The sequence below is a fragment of the Stenella coeruleoalba genome (genome assembly GCF_951394435.1).
Source record: "Stenella coeruleoalba genome assembly, chromosome: 20".
NCBI lineage: Eukaryota > Metazoa > Chordata > Mammalia > Artiodactyla > Delphinidae > Stenella > Stenella coeruleoalba.
In genome coordinates, this window is record NC_137166.1 from 54,095,580 (window position 1) to 54,121,880 (window position 26,301).

Sequence of the window (26,301 nt, forward strand, 5' to 3'; positions counted from 1 at the left end):
GTGTGAATTCTAGGCAACATGTGCTCAACAGCTGTTAACTCATCACTTAAGTGATGTTTTCATAAAGTCTTTTTAAGCCACAAAATGTTTTTTTAATTTATTTATTTTAAATTTTTGGCTGCGTTGGGTCTTCGTTGCTGTGCACGGGCTTTCTCTAGTTGCGGTGAGCGTGGGCTGCTCTTCGTTGTGGTACATGGGCTCCTCATTGCGGTGGCTTCTCTTGTTGCAGAGCACGGGCTCTAGGCGCGCGGGCTCAGTAGTTGCAGCACAGGGGCTTAGTAGTTGTGGCTCGCAGGCTCTAGAGCCCAGGCTCAGTAGTTGTGGCGCACGAGCTTAGTTGCTCTGCCGCATGTGGGATCTTCCTGGACTCGAACCCATGTCCCCTGCATTGGCAGGTGGATTCTTAACCACTGCGACACCAGAGAAGTCCTAAGCCACAAAATTTTGAATTCAAGATTCTTTCTGAAAGGCTTCATTCTGTACCCATCAGAAAATAATAATCCTGTTTATCAGGAACACCTGGAGAATGGTGACTGAAAGAAGTTGGAGGTTTATCATTCTCACATAAGAGGAAGTCCAGGGGGCGAAGTTTGTGATGTGATGGGTCCTTTGCCCCTTCTATCTCCATGAGCACTTAGTCTTTACTTTGCTTGTAGCAACATGGCTGCTGGATGACCAAGAAGGGTGACGATTGAGAACAAAACCCTTTTCATTTTCAGATTTTGTCTCGTTTTCAGCGAAACGTTAGTCTCACATGTTTTTCTAAATATTACCTACTTTTTAAGTGGCCATCATAGTTTTAATAAGAAATGTGAATTTTTGAATTTCATATTTCCACCTAAAGAACAGAGAAAAGTAAAGGGAAAAGATGTTAGGGACAGAGTATGTGAATGGAGTTTGTTCTTTATCCTGAGAATGAGATAATAGATGCTTACTAGACTTATTTCGGTAATTATTTCAATCTATGTAAGTCAGAACATCATGCTGTACAACTTAAACTCACACAGTGATGTAAGTCAAATACGTATCAAAACTGGGGGAGGGGGGAGCGGAATGTGATTTTAAATAAAGGCAAAACACTTTAGCAAAAAGAACAAGGCAATTTATAACAATTTAAAAAAATGTATTGCGTTTTTTTTGTTTGTTTTTTCGCGGTACGCGGGCCTCTCACTGTTGTGGCCTCTCCCTTTGCGGAGCACAGGCTCCAGATGCGCAGGCTCAGCGGCCATGGCTCACGGGCCCAGCCGCTCCGCGGCATGTGGGATCTTTCCGGACCGGGGCACGAACCCGTGTACCCTGCATCGGCAGGCGGACTCCCAACCACTGCGCCACCAGGGAAGTCCTGTATTGCATTTTTAAAAGCAATGATTAGTGACAGAAATTATCATATGCCTTAGTCTTCCATCCTCAGATGCTAGGTTTCGTCTCTGAGTGTCTGGAACCAAGAAAGTGTTGAGTTTGTAGTCCTGGCTGAATGAAGAATAGAAAGGAAAATCTATTCTGTAAGGTGTCACTGTGAAATGGCCCATTCTACACTGGGAGTGTTTTTTCATTTCTCATTCTAGTGTGTAATACAGAGGCCAGTCTAGCTCTTGTTTCCTTAAACTGCTTAAATTAGTTCTAACTGCAGGAAATTTTCTGGGATCCAACCACTACCCCGCAGCAACCCATTGGAGACCCACGTTTCCAACCACTGAATTGCTTGAGCCTCACGACCACGACATGCGAGCAACCTGCTGGCAAAAAAAGGTTTTTATTGAAACCGTTTCAGCTTGTTAGGAGGAAACATTAGCTTCCCACCTAAGTAGCCCACAGAACTGTAAGCTTTTACTCCAAGTTACGGAGAAGCACCAACTCTTCCCCGACACCCCGTACTCCGTTCACAGAACTGGGTCCCTCCTCGCCCCGCCCCTCGCCGCTAGCGCTCCGCTCAGGCCCCGCCCCCGGAAGCCCTGCCTCTAACTCCGCTCAGTTTCTTACGGAACCGGAAGTGGGGAGCTCGGAGTGAAGATCGAGCTGTCGGGGGTAAGTGTCTCCTTTGAAGTGTAAATTTGTGCTGCCCGGCTCCCTTTACTCAAACCTCAGGGTGTTGCGAGTGACTGTGGACCTAAAATCCCAGCGCCCGGCCCTCCTACCCCTGTAAATCCAGACGTCGCCGTTACGGGTCGGGTATCTTTCATTTGGGTTTGAATTCGCTACGCGACTGGTCCCTGCCCTTGGCTTTTCTGCCTTCGGTCCACGTACACACCGCCTTTCACTACATTTTCCTGCTTAAAACGCTTTAGTAGCTCCCCCCACACACCCATGTAACGTCCCCTTCCGCGAGGTGGACTCGCGCCCCGCAGCCTCGCCCTCTCGGCCCCTGGAGGGCAGCGCCTGCCGCCCCGCTCCCGGACAGGCCGCGTCCTCTCCCCGGTCCTGGGATTCTTCAGAACCGGCCCCTCTCCGGAACCCCCTTCTTCCCCGCCCCTCTATCCTCGCGTCTCCTCAGGCCGGTCTTTTTGCTCTCCCGGCTTCCCCATCGTAGTCAGCCCTTCTTCTCCCCCGGCGTGGGGGGCGGGGAGTGACCTGGGACAGGCGTGTGACACCCAGTGTTCTTCCGTCCCAAGTCCATCTCGCTGGAAAATTTCCTCTTTTGATACGCGGGCGTCTTATTCAGTCACCATCTCTGTAAATACGTGGACGAGGGGGATCAGGAGAAGCAGAGACAGAGACGAACAGGAATAAAAAACTGAGAACGAGAAAAGAATGAGGGAGAATCGATGGGAATACAGGGGGTGGCTGAGGACTTGTAAAAAGACAGGGAAATGAAAGCGATAAAGCACTGAAATAGGTGAATAAAATAAAGAAGTAAATTTTTAAAAAGTCGGATCTCCAGGGATGGGAGAGCAACACAGGGCCCTGGGTCAGCGGCGGGACGGGGGTAACAAAGGAGAGGCACTTCACACAGAGTGGGCGAGAGGATGAAAGAGTTGGAAACTTGGGCTACAGAGCAACGTGGTGCTGGGAGAGAAAGAGGACAAAGTGTGACTAGAAGAGAAGAGGAAGAGAGAGAGAGAGAGCAGGAAGGAAGCGCAGCCATCTGAGATGCCAGATAGGGAGGAGAAAGGGCGTGTAACAGGGACAGAAAGGGTGTCACCCGAAGGGCAGAGAGGGAGCAGGTCGGGGAAGAAAGAGGCAGAAATACATAGAGATTTAGGGTAATCAGAAGGGTTGGGGAGAAAGAGCATCAGGAGGGGGAACAGGTTGCAGAGTTGGGCAGGACAGGTGTGAGGGAGGAAATAGGAGGGCAGGAACAGCAGCAGAGCAGAGGGGAACAAGAAGAGAGACAGAGACAAATAAAAAAATAGGAAGACATAAACCTCATGAAATGGAAACACTGTAGTGCAGGTAGGTGGTGGGAGCTGGCTGCAGATGGATGGTGAGTTGTTTGGATGTGGATGATTAAGTCGTGATATATGATTTGTTATTTTACAATGTAATTAATTTTTCTTTAATTATACAGATGAGGATGAGAATTGCAGAACTCCTGTCATGTGCATTTTGTAATTATTTGTATCAGAAGATAACTTCCATTTGCAAACCCTGTTTAGCCAGGGGGCAGTGATTTGCTTCACTAAGTTGTGAGTTACCCACTTCTCTTTTCCTGACATGGGGCAGAGGAGTAGGGAGAGGACACGTGGGGCAAGAAATGATTGAATCTGTCACTACATGCTACCTTTTATTTTTTGTATATTTTTAAAACATTTTTTATTTCTTTAATGTTGTATCTAATTTATTTTTGGCCGTGTTGGGTCTTCGTTGCTGTGCGCAGGCTTTCTCTAGTTGCAGGGAGCGGGGGCTACTCTTCGTTGCGGTGCGCGGGCTTCTCATTGTGGTGGCTTCTCTTGTTGTGGAGCACAGGCTCTAGGCGTGTGGGCTTCAGTAGTTGTGGCTCGTGGGTTCTAGAGCACAGGCTCAGTAGTTGTGGCGCACGAGCTTAGTTGCTCCAGAGCATGTGGCATCTTCCTGGACCAGGGCTTGAACCTGTGTCCCCTGCATTGGCAGGCGGATTCTTAAGCACTGCGCCACCGGGGAAGCCCCTACATGGTACCTTTTTTTTTTTTTTTTTTTTTTTGTGGTACGCGGGCCTCTCACCGCGCGGGATCTTCCCAGACCAGGGCATGAACCCGCGTCCCCTGCATCGGCAGACGGACTCTCAACCACTGTGCCACCAGGGAAGCCCCATGGTACCTTTTAAAAGGAACATTAAAAGTGTTTATTTTTTGTGATGGGTTTTCTTTTCTTTTTCATCTCTTTACATATAATTCTTTTTGTAGCGTGGAATAAATTTTCATTCAGTTTCTACTTCCCTATAAATAATCATTAATTTCTGTAACAAGCTTTGGTGGTCTTCTATAATCATGTAAAGTCATTCTTTTCTAAACATGATATATTGTCAAATTTTTAAAACTTTGACACCACAATTATTAGATGAAAATACTCACAAATTGTTTCTTTTTAAAATGTGTTTCAGATTTCTTGGAGGCCTGCCTGCTTTCTCCTCTTTATCTTTTGTACTGGAAAAGCTCTTTGGTACGTAACAAATAATTTTAGACTTTTGGTGGATACTTGGTAAAGTTGTCAATGATCTTTTATATTAACAGTCAAATCCTAGTTTTACCAGTTAGTCTAATATTTTGTTTTCTCCTTTTCCTGTGTTCTGCTAAGAGGAAGAGGAGGAAGGGGAAAGCAGAGGAGTCAGGAATGACTCTTTCTCAGGTAAAATCATATTTTCAATTGATTCACAGTCTGTCCTTGTGAAATGCCCTTCTTTGGACTCATTAATCTTCCCTGACTCTGAAGTATCCTGCCTGACAGTTGTACATCACAGTCACCTGGGTCCTTCCCTCAGTCTCTGTCGTCTCCACTCAGATTTCACACCCATGGATTGGAGATGGGGTGTCAGTGCTCCTGGGCAGCAGGGATTGTTGAGAGGCCCCATCTGGATGCACTGTCTGCTTTCTGTCAACCAGGATAGAGAAGCTGCACATGCAAGTCAAGTATTAATATGCACAATACCTGGTAAAATCTGGAAAGCAGAACGATAAGGGGGAATTTTTTTTTTTCATGGCTAAGAAATTTATTTAACCAAACAATGAAAAGCTAATAAAGGGATCAAAGTCAAGAGTGGTCTGATCACAAGGACACTTTCCAGTTTTAGTATATGTGCTGCAGAAGCGAGCACAACAAGGACACTTCGAGGAAGGAGGATTATGGGCTGGCCGATCTCACCCCTAAACATAAATGCAAAAATCTCAAACATAGCATTAGCACACTATGTCATGGGTCTCAATTATTTGTCTTCCCATCCTATGGGAGAATTATACTTCTAATTCTCTGTGGGCATCAGGCACGGTCAGAGGACTTGCTTAAGCCAATAAAATGTGACCAAAGTGACCCACGTCCTTTCTAAGCCGAAACTTTAGGAACCATCGTGTGGTTCTACCATGGATCCTTCTGTGATATGAGTAGGGTGTCCTAGATAAGGACTGCTCTACCCTTTTGGGTTCCAGAATGAAGAAAATGTGAATATTGCAGCCAAAATTTAACCTGAGCACGAAATAAACCCTGTTGTTCCAAAAAAAAAAAACAGTGGTCTGATCAGATTTGTGTTTTAGGACATTATATTGGCAGCAGAGTTACCTGATTTCACTTATCCAATTGCCTGAAAGAGACAATAGACATCATTTAGATAGGGATATGTTGAAAAGCTGATCTCTGGTGGCCTCGGCCTACAGAGGCTTGAAGCAGAATCTCAGCTCCCAGGTGGAGGTTGAAGTCAGGTCGTGGCAGTGAGAGTGCTGAATCCTAGCTCCTAGACCACGAGGGCCAGTGGCCATTGACGAGGCCTCTGGCCGAATTCGTTCATAGAAACGAATTGCGACAGACGGAAAGTAGTGAAGCAAGTAAAGTGTTTATTAGGAGGCAAAAGAGTACGTCTGAATAGACACACACGGGCAGGCTCAGAGAAAGAGTCATACCTTTGTGGTAGTTTGAATCACTTATATAGGGCATTTCTTCTGGGTTTCCTCTGGACAGTCATCTTGCTTTGCCTGGCTCCGAGTCTGTATTTGGTTTATCCCAGGGTCCTCTCCTGTGTGTGCACGAGTCTCTCAGCCAAGGTGGATTCTAGCGAAGATATATTAAGGGGAAATTTGTTCTGACTTACTCAGAGACTCAGTTGAAGCTGAAGGAGCAAGTCACTGACTTAATCTTAATGAATGGGAATGGAATGGAAAGTTCAGAACCTTACATCAGTGACAGAGGGTGTTTTCTTCCATCCTTGAATTTAAACCATGAAATCAACCTAAATCTCTGACAGTGGGACATTCTTTAAATCACCTTCATCACCTCCATTCCTCAGAGGCTGACTTTACCTGTGGATTGTATCCTTTGAGACAGAAGTTTTTACCTTTAATGTAGGTAAGGTTCCAGCTTCATTCTTTTGCTAGTAGGTATGTATCTTCTCAGCACCATTTCTTATTGAGACTATCCTACCTTTTGTGTAGTCTTGGCACCCTTGTCTATGCATTTTACATATATTCCAAGGATTATTTGAGTTTTCTAATCTGTTCCATTGGTTTATGTATCTGTGTTTATGCCAGTACCACATCATGTTGATTACTTGTAATAGGTTTTAAAATCTAAAAATGACTGCCTTCCTCTTCTTTTTCAAGAGTATTTTGGCTGTTCGCTGCCTCTTGACATTCCCTATGAATTTTAGCATGATTTTTTTCTATTACTGTAAAAATTGCCTTTGAAATTTTATATAGGAATTCCGTTGAATCTGTAGAACACTTTGGGTAATTTGGTCATTTTGTTCTTTTTTTTTCTTTTTCTTTTTTTTTTTTTTTGGCTGCTTCACAGGGCTTGCAGGATCTTAGTTCCCCAACCAGTGATTGAACCTGTGACCCCTGCAGTGGAAGCTCGGAGTCCTAACCACTGGACTGCCAGGGAATTCCCTAATTTGGTCATTTTAAAAATATGAAGTTCCCAGGGCTTCCCTGGTGGCGCAGTGATTGAGGGTCCGCCTGCTGGTGCAGGGGGCGCGGGTTCGTGCCCCGGTCCGGGAGGGTCCCGCATGCCGCGGAGCGGCTGGGCCCGTGGGCCATGGCCGCTGGGCCTGCGTGTCTGGAGCCTGTGCTCCGTGGCGGGAGAGGCCGCAGCGGTGGGAGGCCCACGTACCACAAAATATATATATATATATATATATATATATATATGAAGTTCCCAATCCATGAGTACAGGGTGTTTCCATGTATCTCTATGCACTTTTTTTTAGAACATTTAGTACTTTTCAGTGTACAAGCCTTGCACCTAGTTGGCTGATCTTTTCCTAAGGATTCTATAGGATTGTTCTCTGATTTTCTGTTGACATTGTTCATTGTATATGCAGCTGATTTTCATGTGCTGACTTTTTATGCTGCAACTTTTTTAAAGTTGTTTTTTGAGGTAGTAGTTTTCTCTTGGAATCTTTTTGCTTTCGATATAGAAAACCTTGTCCTTACAAAAAAAAGATAATTTTACTTCTTTTTCAGTTTGGATAACTTTGAATTTTTTTTCGTTTTTCAATAACTCTAGCTAACGTGTTCAATAGTTTCTTGAACAGTAGTGCAGAGTATGCATCTTTCTCCTTTGTTGTTGTTTGATTTAGCAGTGTGGACTTCCCGTTTAATACATCTTTGACTACCTGTTATAGATTTTGGCATATTGTTTTTATTTTCATTCAGATATTTAAAAAATTTCCTTGTCATTTCTTCTTTGACCCATTGCTTCTTTAAGAATGAGCTGTTTAATTTCCACTTTTGGAGCATTTTGCTGTTTTCATTCTGATCTTTATTTCTGGTATCATTTCACTGTGGTTAAAGAAGATACTTTTTATGATCTGAATCTTCATAAATTTGTTAAGATTTGTTTTATTGTCTAGCATGTGGTCTGTCATGGAGAACGTTTCACATGTGCTTGAGAAGGATGTGTTTGCTGCTGTTGGGTGGAGTGTTCTGAACATGTTTGTTAGGTACAGTTGTTCTACAGTGTTGTTCAAGTGCTCTGTTTCCTCATTGATCTTTTGGTTTCCATGCATTGGTAAAACTCAGGTATTGAAATCTGATACTAATATTGTGCTGTTATCTATTTCCAATTTTATTTCTGTTAAGAGCTTCTTCATTTTGGGGGGAGCTCTGATGTTAGGTGTATACATACTTGTAATCGTTATAGCTTCTTGGTAGATTTACCCTTTTCTCATTTCATAATGTATTTTGTCTCTTGTGTTAGTTTTTTCCTTAGTTTATTTTGTCTGATATTGTGCAGTCACCCCTGCTCCCTTTAGGATTGAATATCTTTTTCCATCCTTTCACTTTTCGCCTTTCCATGTCCTTAGATTTGTGAATGTTCACAGTTGCAGCTCTGACACACTCTCTGTGTGTCTCTTGCTCTCTGTTTTCCTCCTGTTACTTCTGCTAGTGGTCCCTGCTCAGGCACACTGTACAGTGGTGAAAGGCAGGAGCCCTGGCCAGCCCGCTTCACTCCACTGTAACTTCAGCAGGAATTAATCAAGTGTTTCCTTCTGATCATGATGTTTGGTGGAATATTCTTGCTTAATAACAATATTTTTTTTCCTTTTTTTTTTTTTTTTGCGGTATGCGGGCCTCTCACTGTTGTGGCCTCTCCTGTTGCGGAGCACAGGCTCCGGACACGCAGGCTCAGCGGCAATGGCTCACAGGCCCAGCCGCTCCGCGGTATGTGGGATCTTCTCAGACCGGGACACGAACCCGTGTCCCCTACATCAGCAGACGGACTCTCAACCACTGCGCCACCAGGGAAGCCCTGTCATTTTTAGTTGTCCAATAAGTTTTAAATTTTACTATCATGATAATTTTATTATTAATCTGTGCAAATAATGTATAATAGTAATAACTTTTCCAATTTTGAGTCAAAGTTATTAGTGGAAAAAAAAGAAACTCTTTTGCCTTTGCTAATACCTATCTAAGGCTAAATGGACAAAATCATAGTTTTTAATATAGTTATTATATTGAGGTTGGAATTAAAGTATTCTTCTATTTTTTCATGTCTCTACTGTTATTTTTTAGTAGCCCATTATGGAATTATGTGGACAAATGCAGTTGAGTACGATCGATAACATTTTCATTGTCTGGAAGATCCTGAAATGCACATGAATAAAAATGATGATGAAAAAATTGTCTGAAAATTAGTTCAGATAATACTCCTTTCATTCACTTGATATAGTGTTGACATGTGTGTGCATACATTCATGGATGTACAATTCCATGCTTTAGATAAAAGTCATCATGATTCTGAAACTATGTATTTTACCTGTTTGCAGTAGAAATTATATTTTTAATATATTCCATGGCCTTGAATATTTTCTATACTATTATGTTAATGGTTTAAATAGTAATACAATTACTAGTATTTTGTGTGCATATGTGCGTGCACACATGTGTAATGGCCTTTTAGGCCGTTCCATGTTGTTCACCTTGAACTTCATTCACGTTTTCTCAGGGAACTGTCTGGCAATGTACTTTTTTTTTTTTTAAGCTTCCAAGAGCATTTTGTTTATTTAACTTCCTCCTTCTCCTCTCAGTAGCACTTAGTATGAACACAGCATTGTTCTGAGGGCTTTAAGAATATTAATGTGTTTAATTCCCATGCACGAAGTGGATCCTAGTTATTACCCTCATTTTACAGTGGAGGAGTCTGAGGTTCAGAGAGAGGTTAAGAGACTTGCCCAGGGCCACACAGCTGGGATGTGGTGCGGCTGAGACTCGAACCCAGGCAGCCTAGCCCAGAATCTTGAACACACCACCCTGAGCTCTTCCCATAGACAGATTCATGCTGATGTGAGCGCTGGGCAGCAGTGGGCCCTGGTGCTTGGTGTGGAGTCATCCTCACTGCCCCTCACACAGCCTGGTGGGGCTGGCACTGCCTTTCCCAGCATGCCCCTGCCTCACTGACGGGGCCCCCAAGCCCCTTTGGTCCGACATAGGCCCCTCCAGACCGTTGGCCACCAGCAGCTCCACCAGGGGACGCTGTGGTCCCACGTGAGCCACTGCGTGTTTCTTAGGCAGCTCCTGTCTGCCCGCCCGTGTCTCCCTCCCTTTGCCAGACAGACTGGCATTTTCCATCCCGTTCACACACCCTGGGTGCTCATCCCTTCCGTGGAAGGGCAGTGACCTGTGGTAAGCTACAGTCAGATGAGGAGGCTTAGGGCAAGGCTCCCTCCAGGAAAACGGGCTCTCCTTCCATCTCCTCTTTTTCCTTTTCCTTCTAAAGGATCCCAAGGGCAGAGGAGGGTGGGGTGGCATTTGAGGGGTGTTGGGAAAGCCCTGAGATTCTGGCAATGTACTTTTAATGCTGTATGTGTTACTTAACTGTTTGATTTTAAACTTCATTTCCAAAGTCCAGCCTTCGGAGTTCGGCTGCTTGCTGTGTGATTCCTTAGATTCTTGACCTGAGTCGAGTTTCTCAGTGTCTGACACAGTTTTCTCCTCTGCAGTATCAGAACAGGTCTTTAATGAGCTGTGTTGTTGATAACAAGTTAATACAAGTAAAACATTTAGAGTAATGCATACCACGTAGCAAGTGTTCAAACAGTGTTCGTCTTTGCTGCTGTTATCATCATGATAGGAGGTTTTGAGCTTTCCTTAAACCCACTGTGGACTCTGTCGTCTCTGAAGACACCACTCAAGCTCCTCCAGGTTTAATTATCCCTCAGTGTGTAGAACATAATATCTAACACTTCCATATAGACAACCCGGCATTGAATTTTTATTTGTATCTATTTCATGTATTTCCTACAAAAATGATAAATCTATATCTATTTGAAGGATATCGTACTCTCTATGACAAAGCATAAGAAATTAAAATTAGACACACGAGTAGCTCCAAATACCTTTAAATGACTTTCAGAATACATACTTTTGCATAGCACAGGGAGATCAGCTTGGTGCTTTGTGACCACCTAGAGGGGTGGGATAGGGCGGGTGGGAGATGCAAGAGGGAAGAGATATGGGGATATATGTGTATGTATAGCTGGTTCACTTTGTTATAAAGCAGAAACTAACACACCATTGTAAAGCAATTATACTCCAATAAAGATGTTTTAAAAAAAAGAATACATACTTCAACCTAATTGATCTTTTCACCTCTACTCATTTTATATGCAAATAAGAACTCTGCTCATGGCCCTTGGCGAAATGTTTTTTTTTATTTAAGGCACGGTTGACCTTCAAGGATGTGGTCATCGAATTCTCTCCAGAAGAGTGGGAATGCCTGGGTCCTGCTCAGAGGGCCTTGTACAGGGACGTGATGGTGGAGACCTACAGGAACCTGATCTCTGTAGGTGAGGATAACTTCACTCCAAAAGTTGGGAAGGTAGTTTTGCATTTACCATTGTTTGCCTTTGGGGATCGCCTGCCTTCCTTAACTGAACTCAAAGTCATGTTGACCGGGCAAGAAAAGTTTTGTGATGTAGCATCAGGAGTTTTGGGGTTGTTTTTTTTATTTTATTTTTTCAATTTTATTTATTTATTTATTTATGGTTTCGTTGGGTCTTGGTTGCTGCCCGCGGGCTTTCTCTAGTTGCAGTGAGCAGGGGCTTCTCTTCGTTGTGGTGCGCGGGCTTCTTGTTGTGGTGGCTTCTCTTGTTGCAGAGCTTGGGCTCTAGGTGCGTGGGCTTCAGTAGTTGTGGCACACGGGCTCAGTAGTTGTGGCTCACGGGCTCTAGAGCGCAGACTCAGTAGTTGGGGCGCATGGGCTTAGTTGCTCCGTGGCATGTGGGATCTTCCAAGACCAGGGCTCGAACCCGTGTCCCCTGCATTGACAAGCGGATTTTTAACCACTGCGCCACCAGGGAAGTCCCAAGGAAATCCTAGCATCAGGAGTTTAAACATGCCCTTTCTTCAGATGATCTAGCCACTTCATGATATGCCAGGAGTTTTTCCAGTGCTTGAGTACGTCTAATGCCCAACCGGAAACTTTTAAAATATTTCATTCCCTGTGCTCTACCCCTGTGCTTTTGATTCAGTACTTCTTGGTAGAGAGCTGGATATCTGTATGTTACATTGTTCCCTCTGCATTGAGAAGGAGGCAGGCAGTGGCTGAATTTGTGAAACATTTTTCCAGACCCATCTGTAATGTCCTCACTCTCATGTGAACAGAGAGCTGGAATTCTGGAAAAGCCACAGCAGTTGACATTTCTTTCAATAGGCAAGAATTTCTATTTTTGATGTGAGTGTTATTTGCATATTTGAGCAAGAGGAAGCACTCTGGACTGTGAAGAGTGACATGAAAATAGCAAAAAACCAAATGGGTGGGAATGAATCGAAATTTGAGCACAGATCAGATCTCAGAAGGGCAGAGAGGAAGCCACAGCATTAGTAGTGTTTGGGAAAGTCTACGCAGATGGAGAGTACTTTGGGAAAACAGGAGTTTATTTGTTGTCAAGTCTGAGAGGAAATTTTTCTTCTCCCTGAGTTATCACTGTTTCTCAACATGTAAAATGTATCATGTCATCCTCCAGTGGTGCAGGAGCTCCATCAGCAACAAAGGCAAAGTCTTTATCGTGGTCTACATCACTTGGCCATTTGGCTTCTGTGGACTTGTTATTCTTTGATTTTGAGAGTCACAAAGAGGGTTGTTTTAAAGAAGGGTCTATTGCTCCCTCAGCTCTCCTTTTGGACTTGATTCCCTTCAATGCTCAGTTCTCAGCTCTGGCACCTCAGAACCTGCATGGAGCTGTCTCAAGCCCTGTCTGCTTGTTTAGATCCCTCAGCCATTTCTTCTGTTCTGACTTGGCCACACATATCACGGATGTGTATAATAGAGAGGTGCATTAGGTCTTCTGTAACTGTTACTTAGGAAAACTGTAAAGACGGTGGACAGAGAGATCCTCTTTTTAATCCCTAGTCCCTCCTGGGGAGAACATATGAATCTTTCTGACTAGCTTGGAATCTGTGGGTCAAGCTCATGATTCCATGTCAAGGACTCATAATATCTGAACCCCATATCTCGTGTTTTTTCCTCTACCTTGTAGGGAAATATATATTCTTTCTGATTTCATATTCTCCCACATTTGCATGATTTTGCCTGTGAAACTTATTTTGAAATACATACTCCCAGGGTCTGAAATTTTATCCCATTTCTTTGCTGTGATAATGTACCTGCAGTTAATGGACAACTTCTGCTGGACACTGTGGAATGGGTTTACTGTGTAACATTAAATTCTTTTTTAAAACTAAATTTATTTATTTTATTTGTTTATTTTTGGCTGCGTTGGATCTTCGTTGCTGTGCGCGGGCTTTCTCTAGTTGCGGCGAGCGGGGGCTACTGTTTGTTGCAGTGCACGGGCTTCTCATTGCGGTGGCTTCTCTTGTGGAGCACGGGCTCTAGGTGTGCAGGCTTCAGCAGCTGTGGCTCACAGGCTCTAGAGCGCAGCCTCAGTAGTTGTGGCACATGGGCTTCGTTGCTCTGCAGCATGTGGGATCTTCCCGGACCAGGGCTCGAACCTGTGTACCCTGCACTGGCAGGCGGATTCTTAACCACTGTGCCACCAGGGAAGTCCCAGCATTAAATTCTTGATGGCAAATACTTTCCCTCATTGTTGCAATATTTCCTGCTACGTAGAAAATCACCACTGTAAAGTAGTTAGTAGCGGGTTGAGCATGTTCTAGGATGCAAAATAAAGACCCTGATTGATAAGTCTTTCCAGTTCTTTTTCTGGTTTTGAGGAATGTTATCAAAGCATGTCTCAATAGCACTGTGACAATGTTGTTTACATATACTACTGATCATCCCCTTTGATCCTCAAGAAATGGTATAGGAATTTCTCCTAGAGATAACATTGTCCAAGTTCACATCCTCAAGTTAGGTTATTGACTAAACTGTTGTTGATGCCATATTTTTTGTCACCTGTGTGCCCACTGTTTGTTCTACATCCACCCTTAATTTTGCAGCGTCTTAATGAGAGAGCTTGGGAATTCCCTGGTGGTCCAGTGGTTAGGACTTTCACTGCGGAAGGCGCGGGTTCAATCCCTGGTCGGGGAACTAAGATCCCACAAGCCACGCCGTGGTCAAAAAAAAAAAATTGAGACAGCTTATGAAGTGGAGTGATACCTTCAATGATGAACCATCATTTGTTTTGTTTACGGCACTGCTACTTTCATTTGGTACTTTTCTATGCATAATAAATGGTCTTGATTTTATTTCTTTAATCATCAGGTCTGTGTATTTGATGTTGCTCTTAGTGGTTTTGTTTCCTATTTTCCATGTGTGGTTGGTTGATTGGGGAAGAGCCAGCCCCCTTATGGTAGAATTGGTGATTAGTTCTTTATAGAATTCTTTATATAGTCTTGATATTCTGCTACGGCGTAGATCATTTGTAAATATTTTCTCCCATACAGTAGATTACTTTTGACTCTACTGAGTGTGCTCTAATGCACAGTAGTTTATAACTTTGAGGTGGTTCAAATTGCTGCTTTTACTTTGTCACCTGTGATTTTTGTGTTATGTCTGATAAATCATTGGTGAATGCAATGTCAGAAAGCTTTTCCTGTATGTTTACTTCTAGCAGTTTTATACATTTTGGTCTTTGGTTTAGGTCTTTCATTAGTTTTGTATATCATATAAGTTAATGGTCCAACTTAACTGTTCTGTATTTGGATAACTGGTTTTCTCCACATCTTTTTTTTGATAGACTGCCCTTCCCCCGTTGAGTTGTCTTGACCACCTTGTACAACATCATTTAACCATGTACAAGAGATTTTTTTTGACGTCTCTGTACTATTCCACCAGTCTCTCTGTCTTTATCTCTGTACCACAGTGTTGTGATTAGTGTAGGTTTGGAGTAAGTTTTGAAGTAAAGACATGTGAGACCTATGACTGTGTTCTTTTCAAGCTTATTTTGCTGTTCAGCATCTTTTGAGATTCCAAATGAATCTGTAGGGTGTATTTATCTATTTCTTCAAGAAATGCTATTGGGATTTTACTAGGGAGTGGGTTGAATCTGTTGATCACTGTGGGTAATATTGACATCTTGACAATATTGACTTCAAATACATGAATTTAGGATATCCTTGCATCAATTTGTGTCTTTTCTAATATTTTTAGTCATGTTTTTAGTTTACGGTGTACACATCTTTCTGTCCTTTTGTAAGGTTATGCCTAAGTGTTTAGTTTTATTTTATTTATTTACTTATTTAAATAATTTTTTTTTATTTGGTTGCACCAGGTCTTAGTTGCTGGTCGCCGGCTCCTTAGTTGTGGCAGGCAGGCTCCTTAGTTGCGGCATGCATGTGGGATCTAGTTCCCTGATGAGGAATCGAACCTGGGCCACCTGCATTGGGAGCGTGGAGTCTTAACCACTGCGCCACCAGGGAAGTCCCCTTGTTTTATTTTCTGATGTTATTGTAAATTGAATTGTTTTCTCAATTTCTTTCTTGATTTTTCATTGTTAATATATAGAAACACAATTGATTTTTGTGTGTTCATTTAATATCTTGTAATTTTTCTGAGTTCATTCATTATTTCTAGCAGATTTTTAGCAGGATCTTCATGGTTTTCTACATATTACATCATGTTGCTTTTAAACACATGACTTTGTTTCGTTTTTCTATTTTAATACTTCTGTGTCTTTTTATGCCTATTTGTTCCTGCTAGGATTTCCAGGAATAAGCTTTTAGAAATAGAGCAGGTATCCTCTTCCAGTTTCTGATTTAGAAAGAATGCTTTCAGTCTTTGACCAGTGAGCCTGATGTTAGCTGTCGGCAGTTAATATATGTCCTTCACTGTGCTGTGGTAGCTTTTTAAATTCCTTGTTTATTGAGTGTTTTTTATCATGAAAGCCCGTAGACTTGTGTTATATGGTTTTTACTGCATCAGTTGAGATGGTCATTTTATTTTTTGTTTCATTCTGTTAATGTACTGTTTTACACCAAAAGTTTACATATCTTGAACCACCTTACATTTCAAGAATATATCACCTTATGTTATTTTATATAATCCTTTCAGTGTGGTGTTAGTTTTAGTTTACTTTTTTAAAATTAAGTAATTAATCAATTGATTTATGACTCTGTTGGGTCTTCGTTGTTGCGCGTGGGCTTTCTCTAGTTGTAGTGAACAGGGGCTACTCTTTGTTGTGGTGTGCGGGCTTCTCATCGTGGTGGCTTCTCTTGTTGTGGAGCACAGGCTCTAGGTGAGTGGGCTTCAGTAGTTGTGGCACGTGGGCTCAGTAGTTGTGGCTCACAGGCTCTAGAGCACGGGCTCAATAGTTGTGGTGCATGGGCTTAGTTTCTCCGCGGCGTGTGGCATCTTCCCAGACCAGGGATTGAACCCATGTCCTCTGCATTGGCAGGCGGATTCTTAACCAGTGCCCTAGCTGAGAAGTCCCCCATTTCCTTTTGATGGCCTTATTCTAGTTTTTCCTTCAGGTTTCAGCTAAGAACAGTCTTGCACATCTCATGGAATATTATATCTGTTCTTTGTGAAAATATGCATGGAAATGGGACTCAGGGAATATTGAATTTGATATCCTATATAGCAAATAATGTAATAGATGTACAACTGCTTTATATCTAAAATATTCTATTCGCTCTCTTTTTAAATCTCTTTCATTTTGGCCGCATACCCATAGGATAACTTCCACAGTTAAAAATTGAACAGTATTGTGTTACTTGCTAAGCCAATTTTTCTTTTCTTTTAACCTCCTTATTTTTAGTTGTCTCGTACGGTTTTATTCACACATATATGCAGTCACAAGGAGTGATACCCCATGTTTATCATTCCCTGTGCTTCACTGAGGCCCTTATCAGTCCTGGTCTTTACATGGTCCCTTGATGCTGACAGAAGCACTGTCATTTGCTCCCATATTTAAGTTGTTCTCCTGATCTCCCCAGTTTCCACAGCATTTCTTCAGCCATCACTCCACCTTTCTCATTACTCACACTGTAAAAATGATCCCCTTTCATCCACTGAACAGCTTTCTCAGGATACGACTTAAATTAATATGTGCAACCGTGATGACTCAGAAACCATTTGAAGGAGGGATTGCTGAATAACAGTATTAGTTACACAGCTCACTTCTTGTTGCATCTCCTTTGAGTTTTCCTTTCAAAACTACTGGTACTTGTATGTTGAGTCTTAATTTGTATATGCTTTGTGGTTATGGTGGAAAAACTTTTTTTTGAGAGCTAATACAAGTTGTTCCAACTGAATATTTTGTCACAGTATGTTTGCAGGTAGGCTGCCCTAAACTTAAGTTGAATTACGTGTAATCACTGTTTCTTTAGTAAAGAATCCTATTCTTTAGTGTTCCTAAAAATCTTTAACATCATGGTTGAGAAGTTTCATAACTGTGTTTGGTAAAAGTATTACTTTTGGTGTAACATCATATATTCACCATGAAACATTTGTTCATGCAGTGTAATGAATAGTATACCTATGGTCCTTTTTATCTTGTAGATCTCTCTCATATACACGTGATCAAGAAATTACAACTAAAATCAAACACTGACATAGGAGAAATATTCCCAACAGTGATGTTGGGAAGCCATGGAAGCTGTGAAATCAAGCATTTTTACCTACAGGAAATACAGGAGAATATGCATGACCTTGGTTGTCAGTGGAGAGATGATGAAAGAAATTACAAATATATTCCTACATCCCCTAATGAAGATGTCACTTATAGAAGAGTTCGACATGGTAGAAGGGATTCAGGAAAGAAGCCGATTGCAAATAGGCTGGCATTAAGCTTTTCGGATGAACTGCGTATGTTTAAAAGTAAACAGAAAATCTATGAATTTCATCAAGCTGTTAAGAGCATCAACAATAGTACCTCATTTTCACCATCTCAAGAGATTTCTCCTACTGGCCAATCGACAATTTCTAATATACATGGGAGTGATTTTATGCATCTTTCAATACTGACAGAAGACCAGAAAGCACACAGGGCAAGTGCTTACAAATGTAATAAGTATGGCAAAACCTCCCCTAAAGGCTCAAACCTCAGTAGATATCAGAGAATCCACACAGGAGAGAAATTGCGTAAATGTGATGTGTGTGACAAGGTCTTTAGTCGAAATTCACACCTTGTAAGTCATAAGAGGGTTCATACTGGAGAGAAACCTTATAAATGTAAGGAGTGTGGCAAGAGGTTTAGTCAAAATTCACATCTTACAAGTCATCAGAGAATTCATACTGGAGAGATGCCTTATAGATGTCATGTGTGTGGGAAGACCATTTATTCCGCCTCAGGCCTCAGGAGACATATGATAATCCACAGAGAAGCTAAACAATGTAAATGTGATGTATGTGGCAGAGTCTTTAATCAGAAAGCAGTCCTTGCAGTTCATCAGAGAACTCATACTGGAGAGAGACCTTACAAATGTGGTGAGTGTGGCAGTGTCTTTAGTCAAAAAACACACCTTACAAGTCATCTGGTAACTCATACTGGAGAGAAACCTCACAAATGTAATGAGTGTGGCAAGTTTTTTCGGGATAAGAGAACCTTTACAAGGCATCAACAAATTCACACTGCAGTGAAACCTTACAGATGTAATGAGTGTGGGAAGTTCTTTCGTGAGAAGCCAACCCTTACGAGGCATCAGCACGTTCACACTGGAGAAAAACCTTACAAATGTAATGAGTGTGGCAGAGTCTTTAGTCAAAATTCAAACCTTGCACGTCATCAGGGAATTCATAATGGTGAGAAACCTTACAGATGTAATCAGTGTGGCAAGCTCTTTAATCGAAAAGGAAACCTTGCAGTTCATCAGAGAATTCATACTGGAGAGAAACCTTACAAATGTAGTGAGTGTGGCAAAGTGTTTAGTAAAAATTCAAACCTTGTGTGTCATCAGAGAATTCATACTGGGGAGAAACCTTACAAATGTAATGAGTGTGGCAAAGTCTTTCGTTACAAACAACGTCTTCGAATTCATCACAGACTACATAATGGATAGAAACCTTGCAAATGTATTGAGTGTGGAAAAGCCTTTACTCAGATCTCAACCTTTGCTACACATCAGAAAATCCATACTTAAGAAAAACCATATAAATGTATGTGGAAAGGTCTTCAAAATTCAAACTTGAAAAAAAAATTAAAATGTGAAAATTCACACCTTACAATTCTTTGGCAAAATCACAGTGGGGAGAAACTGTACAAGTATCATGAGTGTTGTAAAGTTTTTGTGTGTGCAGCCTCTCTTACCACCAGGTAATCTATAATGGAAAGAAACCTTGCAAGTATAATGACTGTCTACATGTGTTTAGTCAAAATTCATACCTTATAACCTGCCCAAGAATTCATACTGGAGCGATACCTTGCCAATGTAATGAGTGTGGCAAATTCTTCAGTGTGCTTTTAAGCCTAACTGAACATCAGGTAATCCATGATCTTGAGAGAGTTTAAGAGTGTAGTGAAGTGTCAAGGCATTTAGTAGGTGTCCACGTTTTCGGCTTTATTAGAATACTTATTCTGGAAAGAAACCAGATAAATGTAATTATTGTGGCCAGGTCTTTAGAAAAGGAATTTATTCACCAAGTAATTCGTTCCGGAGATTACCTCACAGATGTTATGAATGGGAAAACCTTTCCTTGGGGCTAACAGCTCACCAGGCATCAGATAATTTGTGCTGGATTGTTATGAAATTATTCCTCCTACGTTTGCATCTTTGCCACTGTACTATTGTCTGTCCCAGAGAAATCCCTGTTTGAGGTGGGAGCACTTTCCACACTTCTCATAGACTCTGCCTCTTAGTCTCAAACAGCAAAACACTCCTCTGATTGCTTCCTGGTGCCAGGGCTACTTGCTTAGCATTTTGTAACAGTGTTTGGGGGAGAAGGTGACAGCCAGTCTCTGTGATGTGTTTGTGATTCGGACGTAACCATTTTCTAGAACTGCAACATAACTTCAGCGGAAGTGCAAGGATAGTGCACACTTTGTGTGGTGAGAATGTTTCTGCAAAACTTTGTTTCCAGTTGCCAATTCCCTCAAACAACTACAAGTTGCTAATGAACATCACTGCAGTGTAGCAGAGACTCTTCCTTTTCCTTGACCCCTTATTTTCTTAGTTTACACATTTTTCTTTTACTTTCTTGAGCTTTCACCAATATGATATTACATTTTAAATTTCAGTTTCATTTGTAAGTTTCTAGTATATAGAATTGTGATCGATTTTTGCATGTTCTACTTGTGTCCTGATACCTTGTAAATTATTCTTTTTCCAGAAATGTTTGTAGGTTCTTTTGTTTTTCTACATACACCATGTAATTAAATTTCCTATTTATGCTGTACGAAATTACCACAGAGTGCCTTAAGTAAACAGATTTATTCTCTTCTTTTTCTGTCCAGAGTTGTAAATGGACCCAGAGCACTGGGCTCTTTTGGGTGCTTCAGGTCACAATTCGTTTTCTTTCCTTTCCTGAATTCCAAATATCACTTTCATCCTCATCCTCATGGTCTTCATGTGGCTTTGCATGACACACTCTTAATTAATCAATGCTTTTGTTTAGTCATCTTCTTTTCATTTGAGCATTTCCTGAACACATCGTTTAAATTAGGCCACCATCTCAGTCTATCATTGTATTAATATATATACCTCTTCATCGTACCTAACACAGTCATATCTTATTTAATAATTGCTGACATTCCCTTATACAGTATAAGCTCCTGAAGGCAGGTTATTGTATTTCTTCCTACATATTCAGTGATTGGACTCATTCCCCATTGACAGAATGAGTGAATGTACTTTATGAGTGCAAAGGCGGTTAGTGTGATAGATAGGATCATAGATCAGTAGGTCAGATGGTCAAATAAACATGTGATCATATTTGTGGACTGAAATTTAATTGTCCTGTACTTTACAGCCTAATGTTCTGAATATTTGTCATAAATTCTCACACCATAATTTGTTCACACATGAGTTTTCCGCAACACATGCTAAACAGTTCTAGCTCATGAGTGAAGGGATGTCTTCATGAAGTTTTCTTAAGCCACAACATTTTAAATTCAAGATTCTTTCTCAAATACTCCATTCTGTCCCCATCACTAAATAACAATCCTGTTTCTCAGGTCGGACAGTTTCTATTTGTGATAGATTGCCTGGAAAACAGTAACTGAAAGAAATAGGTTTATCATTCTCACCTAACAGGAAGTCCAGAGGGTGCTGTGTTGGATGTGATGGGTCCTCTCCCTTCTTCCTCCATGACCACTTAGTCTTCAGTGTTTTTCTAGCAACCTGGCTGCTGGATGACTAAGGAGAATGATCATTATGACGTAAAATCCTTTGCAATTTTAGATTTTGTCTCCTTTTCATAGAAATATTAATTTGAGACATCTTTTCCCAATATATTAATTTGTGTTCAATATCCACCATGATTTTAATATGAAATGTGAATTTTCAAATTTCATATTTCTATCTCAAGAACAGAGATACGTAAAGGGAAAAGGTGTTAGGGCCAGATTGTATCTATGGACTTTGTTCATTTTCCTGATAGTGTAATATTCCGTGTAACACCTGGCCGGTCTGCCCAGTGTTCCAAGTGTTGGGCAAAAATTATTAGGCCCGTAGTGTTTTCTAACTCACAGATATATTTCCTTGCTGCTCTGATTCTAAACACAGTGAAATAATCCTTCAGTTTTAATATAATTCTGATTCTGGTATCATGATAAGAAATAAAAGAATCATTTATTTTTTCTGGCCATGCTGCGTGGCTTGCGGGATTTTAGTTCCCAGACCAGGGATCGAACCCTGGGCCCATGACAGTGAAAGCGCCGAGTCTTAACCACTGGAGCAACAGGGAATTACCCCAGAAGAATCCATTTTGAGATGTTTTCAATTCACGTCATCCTACCTGAAAGTGAGAGATATACCAAAGGCTTGTAGTTCAGAAATATTATTATTTTTTGGCTGAGTTGGGTATTTGTTGCTGCGTGTGGGCTATCTCTAGTTTCGGTGACTGGGGGCTACTCTCTGTTGCGGTGCGCGGCTTCTTGTGGCTTCTCGTTGCAGAGCACGGGCTCTGGGTGCGCAGGCTTCAGTAGTTGTGGCATGCTGGCCCAGTAGTTGTGTCTCGCACAATAGTTGTGGTTCACGGGCTCTAGAGCGCAGGCTCAGTAGTTGTGGTGCATGGGCTTAGTTGCTCCACGGCATGTGGGATCTTCCCGGACCAGGGCTCGAACCCGTGTCCCCTGCATTGGCAGGTGGATTCTTAACCACTGCACCATCACGGAAGCCCCATATTTCTTATAAATCACAATATCAGACCCAGAGATGCCGCTTTTAGAAAGGCACCCAAGATGTTTGAAACCACGTATCCACATGAGCATCTTATCCAAGACTCAACGTGCAGTAGACTTCAGAATATACATCTTTGTGAGAATCCACACAGAGCAATATGTTTACTAATGCTTGAACCTGAAGATCAAAACTGTGGAACAGGTCTTCCCTGGTGGCGCAGTGGTTAAGAATCTGCCTGCCAATGCGGGAGATACGGGTTCGAGCCCTGGTCCGGGGAGATCCCACATGCTGTGGAGCAACTAAGCCTGTGCGCCACAACTACTGAACCTGTGCTCTAGAGCCCACGTGCCACAACTACTGAAGCCTGCGCACCTAGAGCCCCGTGCTCCACAACAAGGGAAGCCACCGCAGTGAGAAGCCTGCGCACCGCAACGAAGAGTAGCCCCTGCTCGCCGCAACTAGAGAGCCCACGCACAGCAACGAAAACCCAACGCAGCCAAAAGTAAATAAATAAATTTATTAAAACAAAAAAAACTGGAACGTAGCGTTAACGTTGGAGAAGAAGCATTCAAGTGTAATGAATATTGTAAAGTGTTTCATCAGGCATCCACATGTTTGGTATAATAAGAGAATTCTTACAGGTCAAAGTATACAGGTATACTAAACATGAAAACCCTTTTAAGAAACAGTCCGTCCTCAGGGGTCCCCAAAGAACTTGTATTTGTGAGAATCCTCACAAATATAATGAATTTGGTGAATATTTTGAGCAATTCTTCAATAGACCACACCTCAGAGAATGCATACTAGGACTAAATAATCCTTTAGTTGTCTGAGATTAACCTGAGTTATGACATACTTAAGAATAATTACAAATCACAGCATGTTAAAACTTGTGTATGAGAAGAGGAAGGAGATATGTGGAAATGGCCCATTATCTTCAGTGTATGAACAATTATTTGAGTTTTCTTGAAAAGGCTTAATTACTATTTATGTCTTTCAATCTGAAGGTTAAAGTCTGTTGATCTTATGCCTCCATTACAGGCCTTTGATGATTGTTTCTGGGAAGGAAGCAGTAACCTAAAGGGGCCAACTTCGTTAGGCATGGTTCCTTCACATCCATGTTCCCTGGAAAAACGAAGACCCTGAATGATCAAATTCAGTAGTGTGTGAATTAGTGGCAGGGAGGGGCAGGGAATAATGTACAATTATGACATGACTCATCGTGCTTATTACGTTCAGGGAGCCCTTCTGTGGATAGGCCAGTGTGGGTTATAGGACAGAATCCTCTACCAATTGACCATGAGTAAAGCAGGCAGGACATTAAGGGACTGGGCTTTTCATGGCAGGAGAGTGACAGGTTACTAGGGACTGATTATCAGGTAGATATAATGCACAGGAAAAGTTGGTCACTTTCTCCATTGGATGGTGATAGCAGTCGTGTACATCTATGTTGAAAGGAAATTAGTTTTATTCTTTGAAATTGAGAGAACAGTTATGTTGAGAGGAAATTTAATCAAAATAGTATGTGTGTGTATGTGATTCGCCGTTTAACTGCTGCCATTACATTTTGCTATTGTTTTATTCTAAATGTATCATAGGTCTCCTGTTTTAATTCATAAAATCACATGAAATATATATGTTACAAATATATACACTGCAAGTATACCCATTACAGTCTTCATTCTGAAGTGTATTTATTCAGTAAGGTAACTTTCATCTAATTTTCAGGTGTATTTTTTTTTACAACAAAATATCAGTAGATGCTATATATAAGATTTTACACTTTGTTTTTTATGTATAATAGAGATCGTTTCAGTATAATGACTTTCTGCACTCTTTTAATACCTTTTTACACATAGCCATGTGTTCCCTTAATTTCTCAGCCCTCTTGCATCAAGGCCAAGTCTTAAGACCAATTTTGCCCAGTTGTTTGTTCATGGAAGTTGTGTGTTTCTCATTTGAATGAGGAAGTCATTATTTCTTAAACATCAGGATATCACACCCAGCAATTCTACTTTTGAAAATATACCCAAGAGATTTGAAAAGATTTTTTTCATGAAGACATCTTGTATAGCATTGATGATGTGCGGAATCTAAAATACGACAGAAATGAACATACCTAAAAAACAGAGTCACAGGTATAGAGAACAGACTTGTGGTTTGCCCAGGTGGAGGGGGGCAGGTAGCGGAGGGTTGGATTAGGAGTTTGGGATTAGCAGATGCAAAGTAATGTATAAAATGGATAAACAACAAGGTCCTCCTATATAGCACAGAAAACTGTATTCAATATCCTGTAATAATCCATAATGGAAAAGAATGTGAAAAAGAATATGTATATGTGTAATTGCATGTGTCATTCCTCTGTGTACATTTTCATGTGATGCAAATTTGAAAACTACCCCTTGATTTATGCAACCTCCAAGCATTTCACTGACATAAAGGGAGAAATACAAATTAAATATATAAATTGGACAAAACAGTATCTTTGAAAAATATATATGATTGACGAGATGAGATTCCTCAAAACCTGAAAGTCGAACTACCATATGACTCAGCCACTCCACTCCTGGGTACGTTACTAAGAAAAAAGAAAACGCTAATTTGAAAAGATACAGGCACCTGAACGTTCATAGTATCACAATTTACAGTAGCCAAGATATGGATGCAACCTAAATGTCCATCAACAGATGAATGGATATGGGGGAGTTCCCTGTTGGCCTAGTGGTTAGGATTCCAACAAACGTGCAATGAGATCTCTGTGAATCAGGAAGAGGAATGTAGTATGTATATTATTAGCAGGTGGAAAATTGTGGTCTTTCCTAAGCAAGACATCAGGAGTTTACTCTTGAATAAACATTCAGTTTTGTGCGGAAGAGTCTGATTCCATATTTGAGGTCTGACTATAGACACCTTTAAGTCTCACTACAAACTGTTCCTCTTCTGCTCACATGAGCAGGGCAGGCTGATGATAAAGCTGAGTGTGCCTTCCCTTGGCAGTAGTTGTAGGTTCACGCAACGAGCAGGTACCATCACCTCAGCCCGGTCCTGTATCCAGAGTAACACAAGCCCATCAGCGTTCTCTGCCCTCTCTAGCCATTTTTAAAAACTTGGGAAGTCTACCCTGCTCTCCCCAGAAGGCCTCATTATGTAACAAACATTTTCCTAACACGTTATTTATTTATTTTGTTGCCGCGCCATGTGGCCTTCAGGATCTTAGTTCCCCAACAAGGGATCAAACCCAGGCTCCCTGCAGTTGAAGCTGAGCTCGGAGTCCTAACCACTGGACCATCAGGGAATTCACTCCTAACACTTTAATGTATGGAGTCATCAGTCCTGCCATCGAATCTAAACTTTGAGTGGGGATCCATCCTTTTCCAATGGAGAAAGCCTAAGTACAAACTAACAAAAATGTGTTGGGAGAGTTAATAGGTGAAATTTCTAGTGTATCTATCAAAAACTCCCATTGTGTACGTTCATTCTTAGAGAAAAGTCATGAACATTGATCTTTTTCAATTCTCTCACCACCCCCTACCCCCTTCTGGGAATCACATGTTAGTTCTATGAGTCTCCTTTCACTGTATTTTGCTTTTTTTGTTTTTTAATTTTTTAGATTCCATATATAAGTGAAACCATGTGGTATTTGTCTTTGAGTTTTTTTCTCTTAGCATAGTACCTTCTTCATCCATCCATGTGGTTGCAAATGGCAAGATTTATTTTCTGGCTGAGTAATGTTCCATTCTATATATATACACCACATTTTCACTATTCATTCGTCCTTCCATGGTGCTCAACCTAGTCTTCACATTAGATGGATGAGGCATTTTGCATAGACATGTTTTGTACCCTCTGACCAGGGATTCCCCTTCATGTAGTCAGTGTAGGCCCCAACCTCAATCATATATATATATATTTTAGAAGATGTTGGGGGTAGTTTATTAGTTTATTTATTCGTTTTTGCTGTGTTGGGTCTTCGTTTCTGTGCGAGGGCTTTCTCTAGTTGTGGCAA

General features: G+C 41.5%; 3 protein-coding genes across 3 annotated transcripts in view; 1 reads left to right on the forward strand and 2 right to left on the reverse strand.

The window, feature by feature from the left end:
- LOC307178866 (uncharacterized protein) overlaps positions 1-26,301 on the reverse strand; it is a 342,766-nt gene that overhangs the window by 315,908 nt on the left and 557 nt on the right. The window lies entirely within an intron of this gene.
- LOC307178861 (uncharacterized protein) overlaps positions 1-26,301 on the reverse strand; it is a 389,700-nt gene that overhangs the window by 156,939 nt on the left and 206,460 nt on the right. The gene's annotated exons all lie outside the window — the stretch shown is intronic.
- LOC307178862 (uncharacterized protein) lies at positions 1,992-25,314 on the forward strand. Its single transcript, XM_079907485.1, has 5 exons — positions 1,992-2,025; positions 4,517-4,575; positions 4,711-4,761; positions 11,278-11,404; positions 17,518-25,314. The coding sequence occupies exons 3-5, from the start codon at positions 4,747-4,749 to the stop codon at positions 19,014-19,016; spliced, it is 1,641 nt and encodes a 546-aa protein (XP_079763611.1). The 5' UTR covers positions 1,992-2,025; positions 4,517-4,575; positions 4,711-4,746; the 3' UTR covers positions 19,017-25,314.

Bases quoted from the DNA above. Each gene is read 5' to 3' on its own strand.
- LOC307178862 (XM_079907485.1), top strand. The intron at 11,405-17,517 runs GTGAGGATAACT...TTTATCTTGTAG, and splicing joins CAGGAACCTGATCTCTGTAG to ATCTCTCTCATATACACGTG.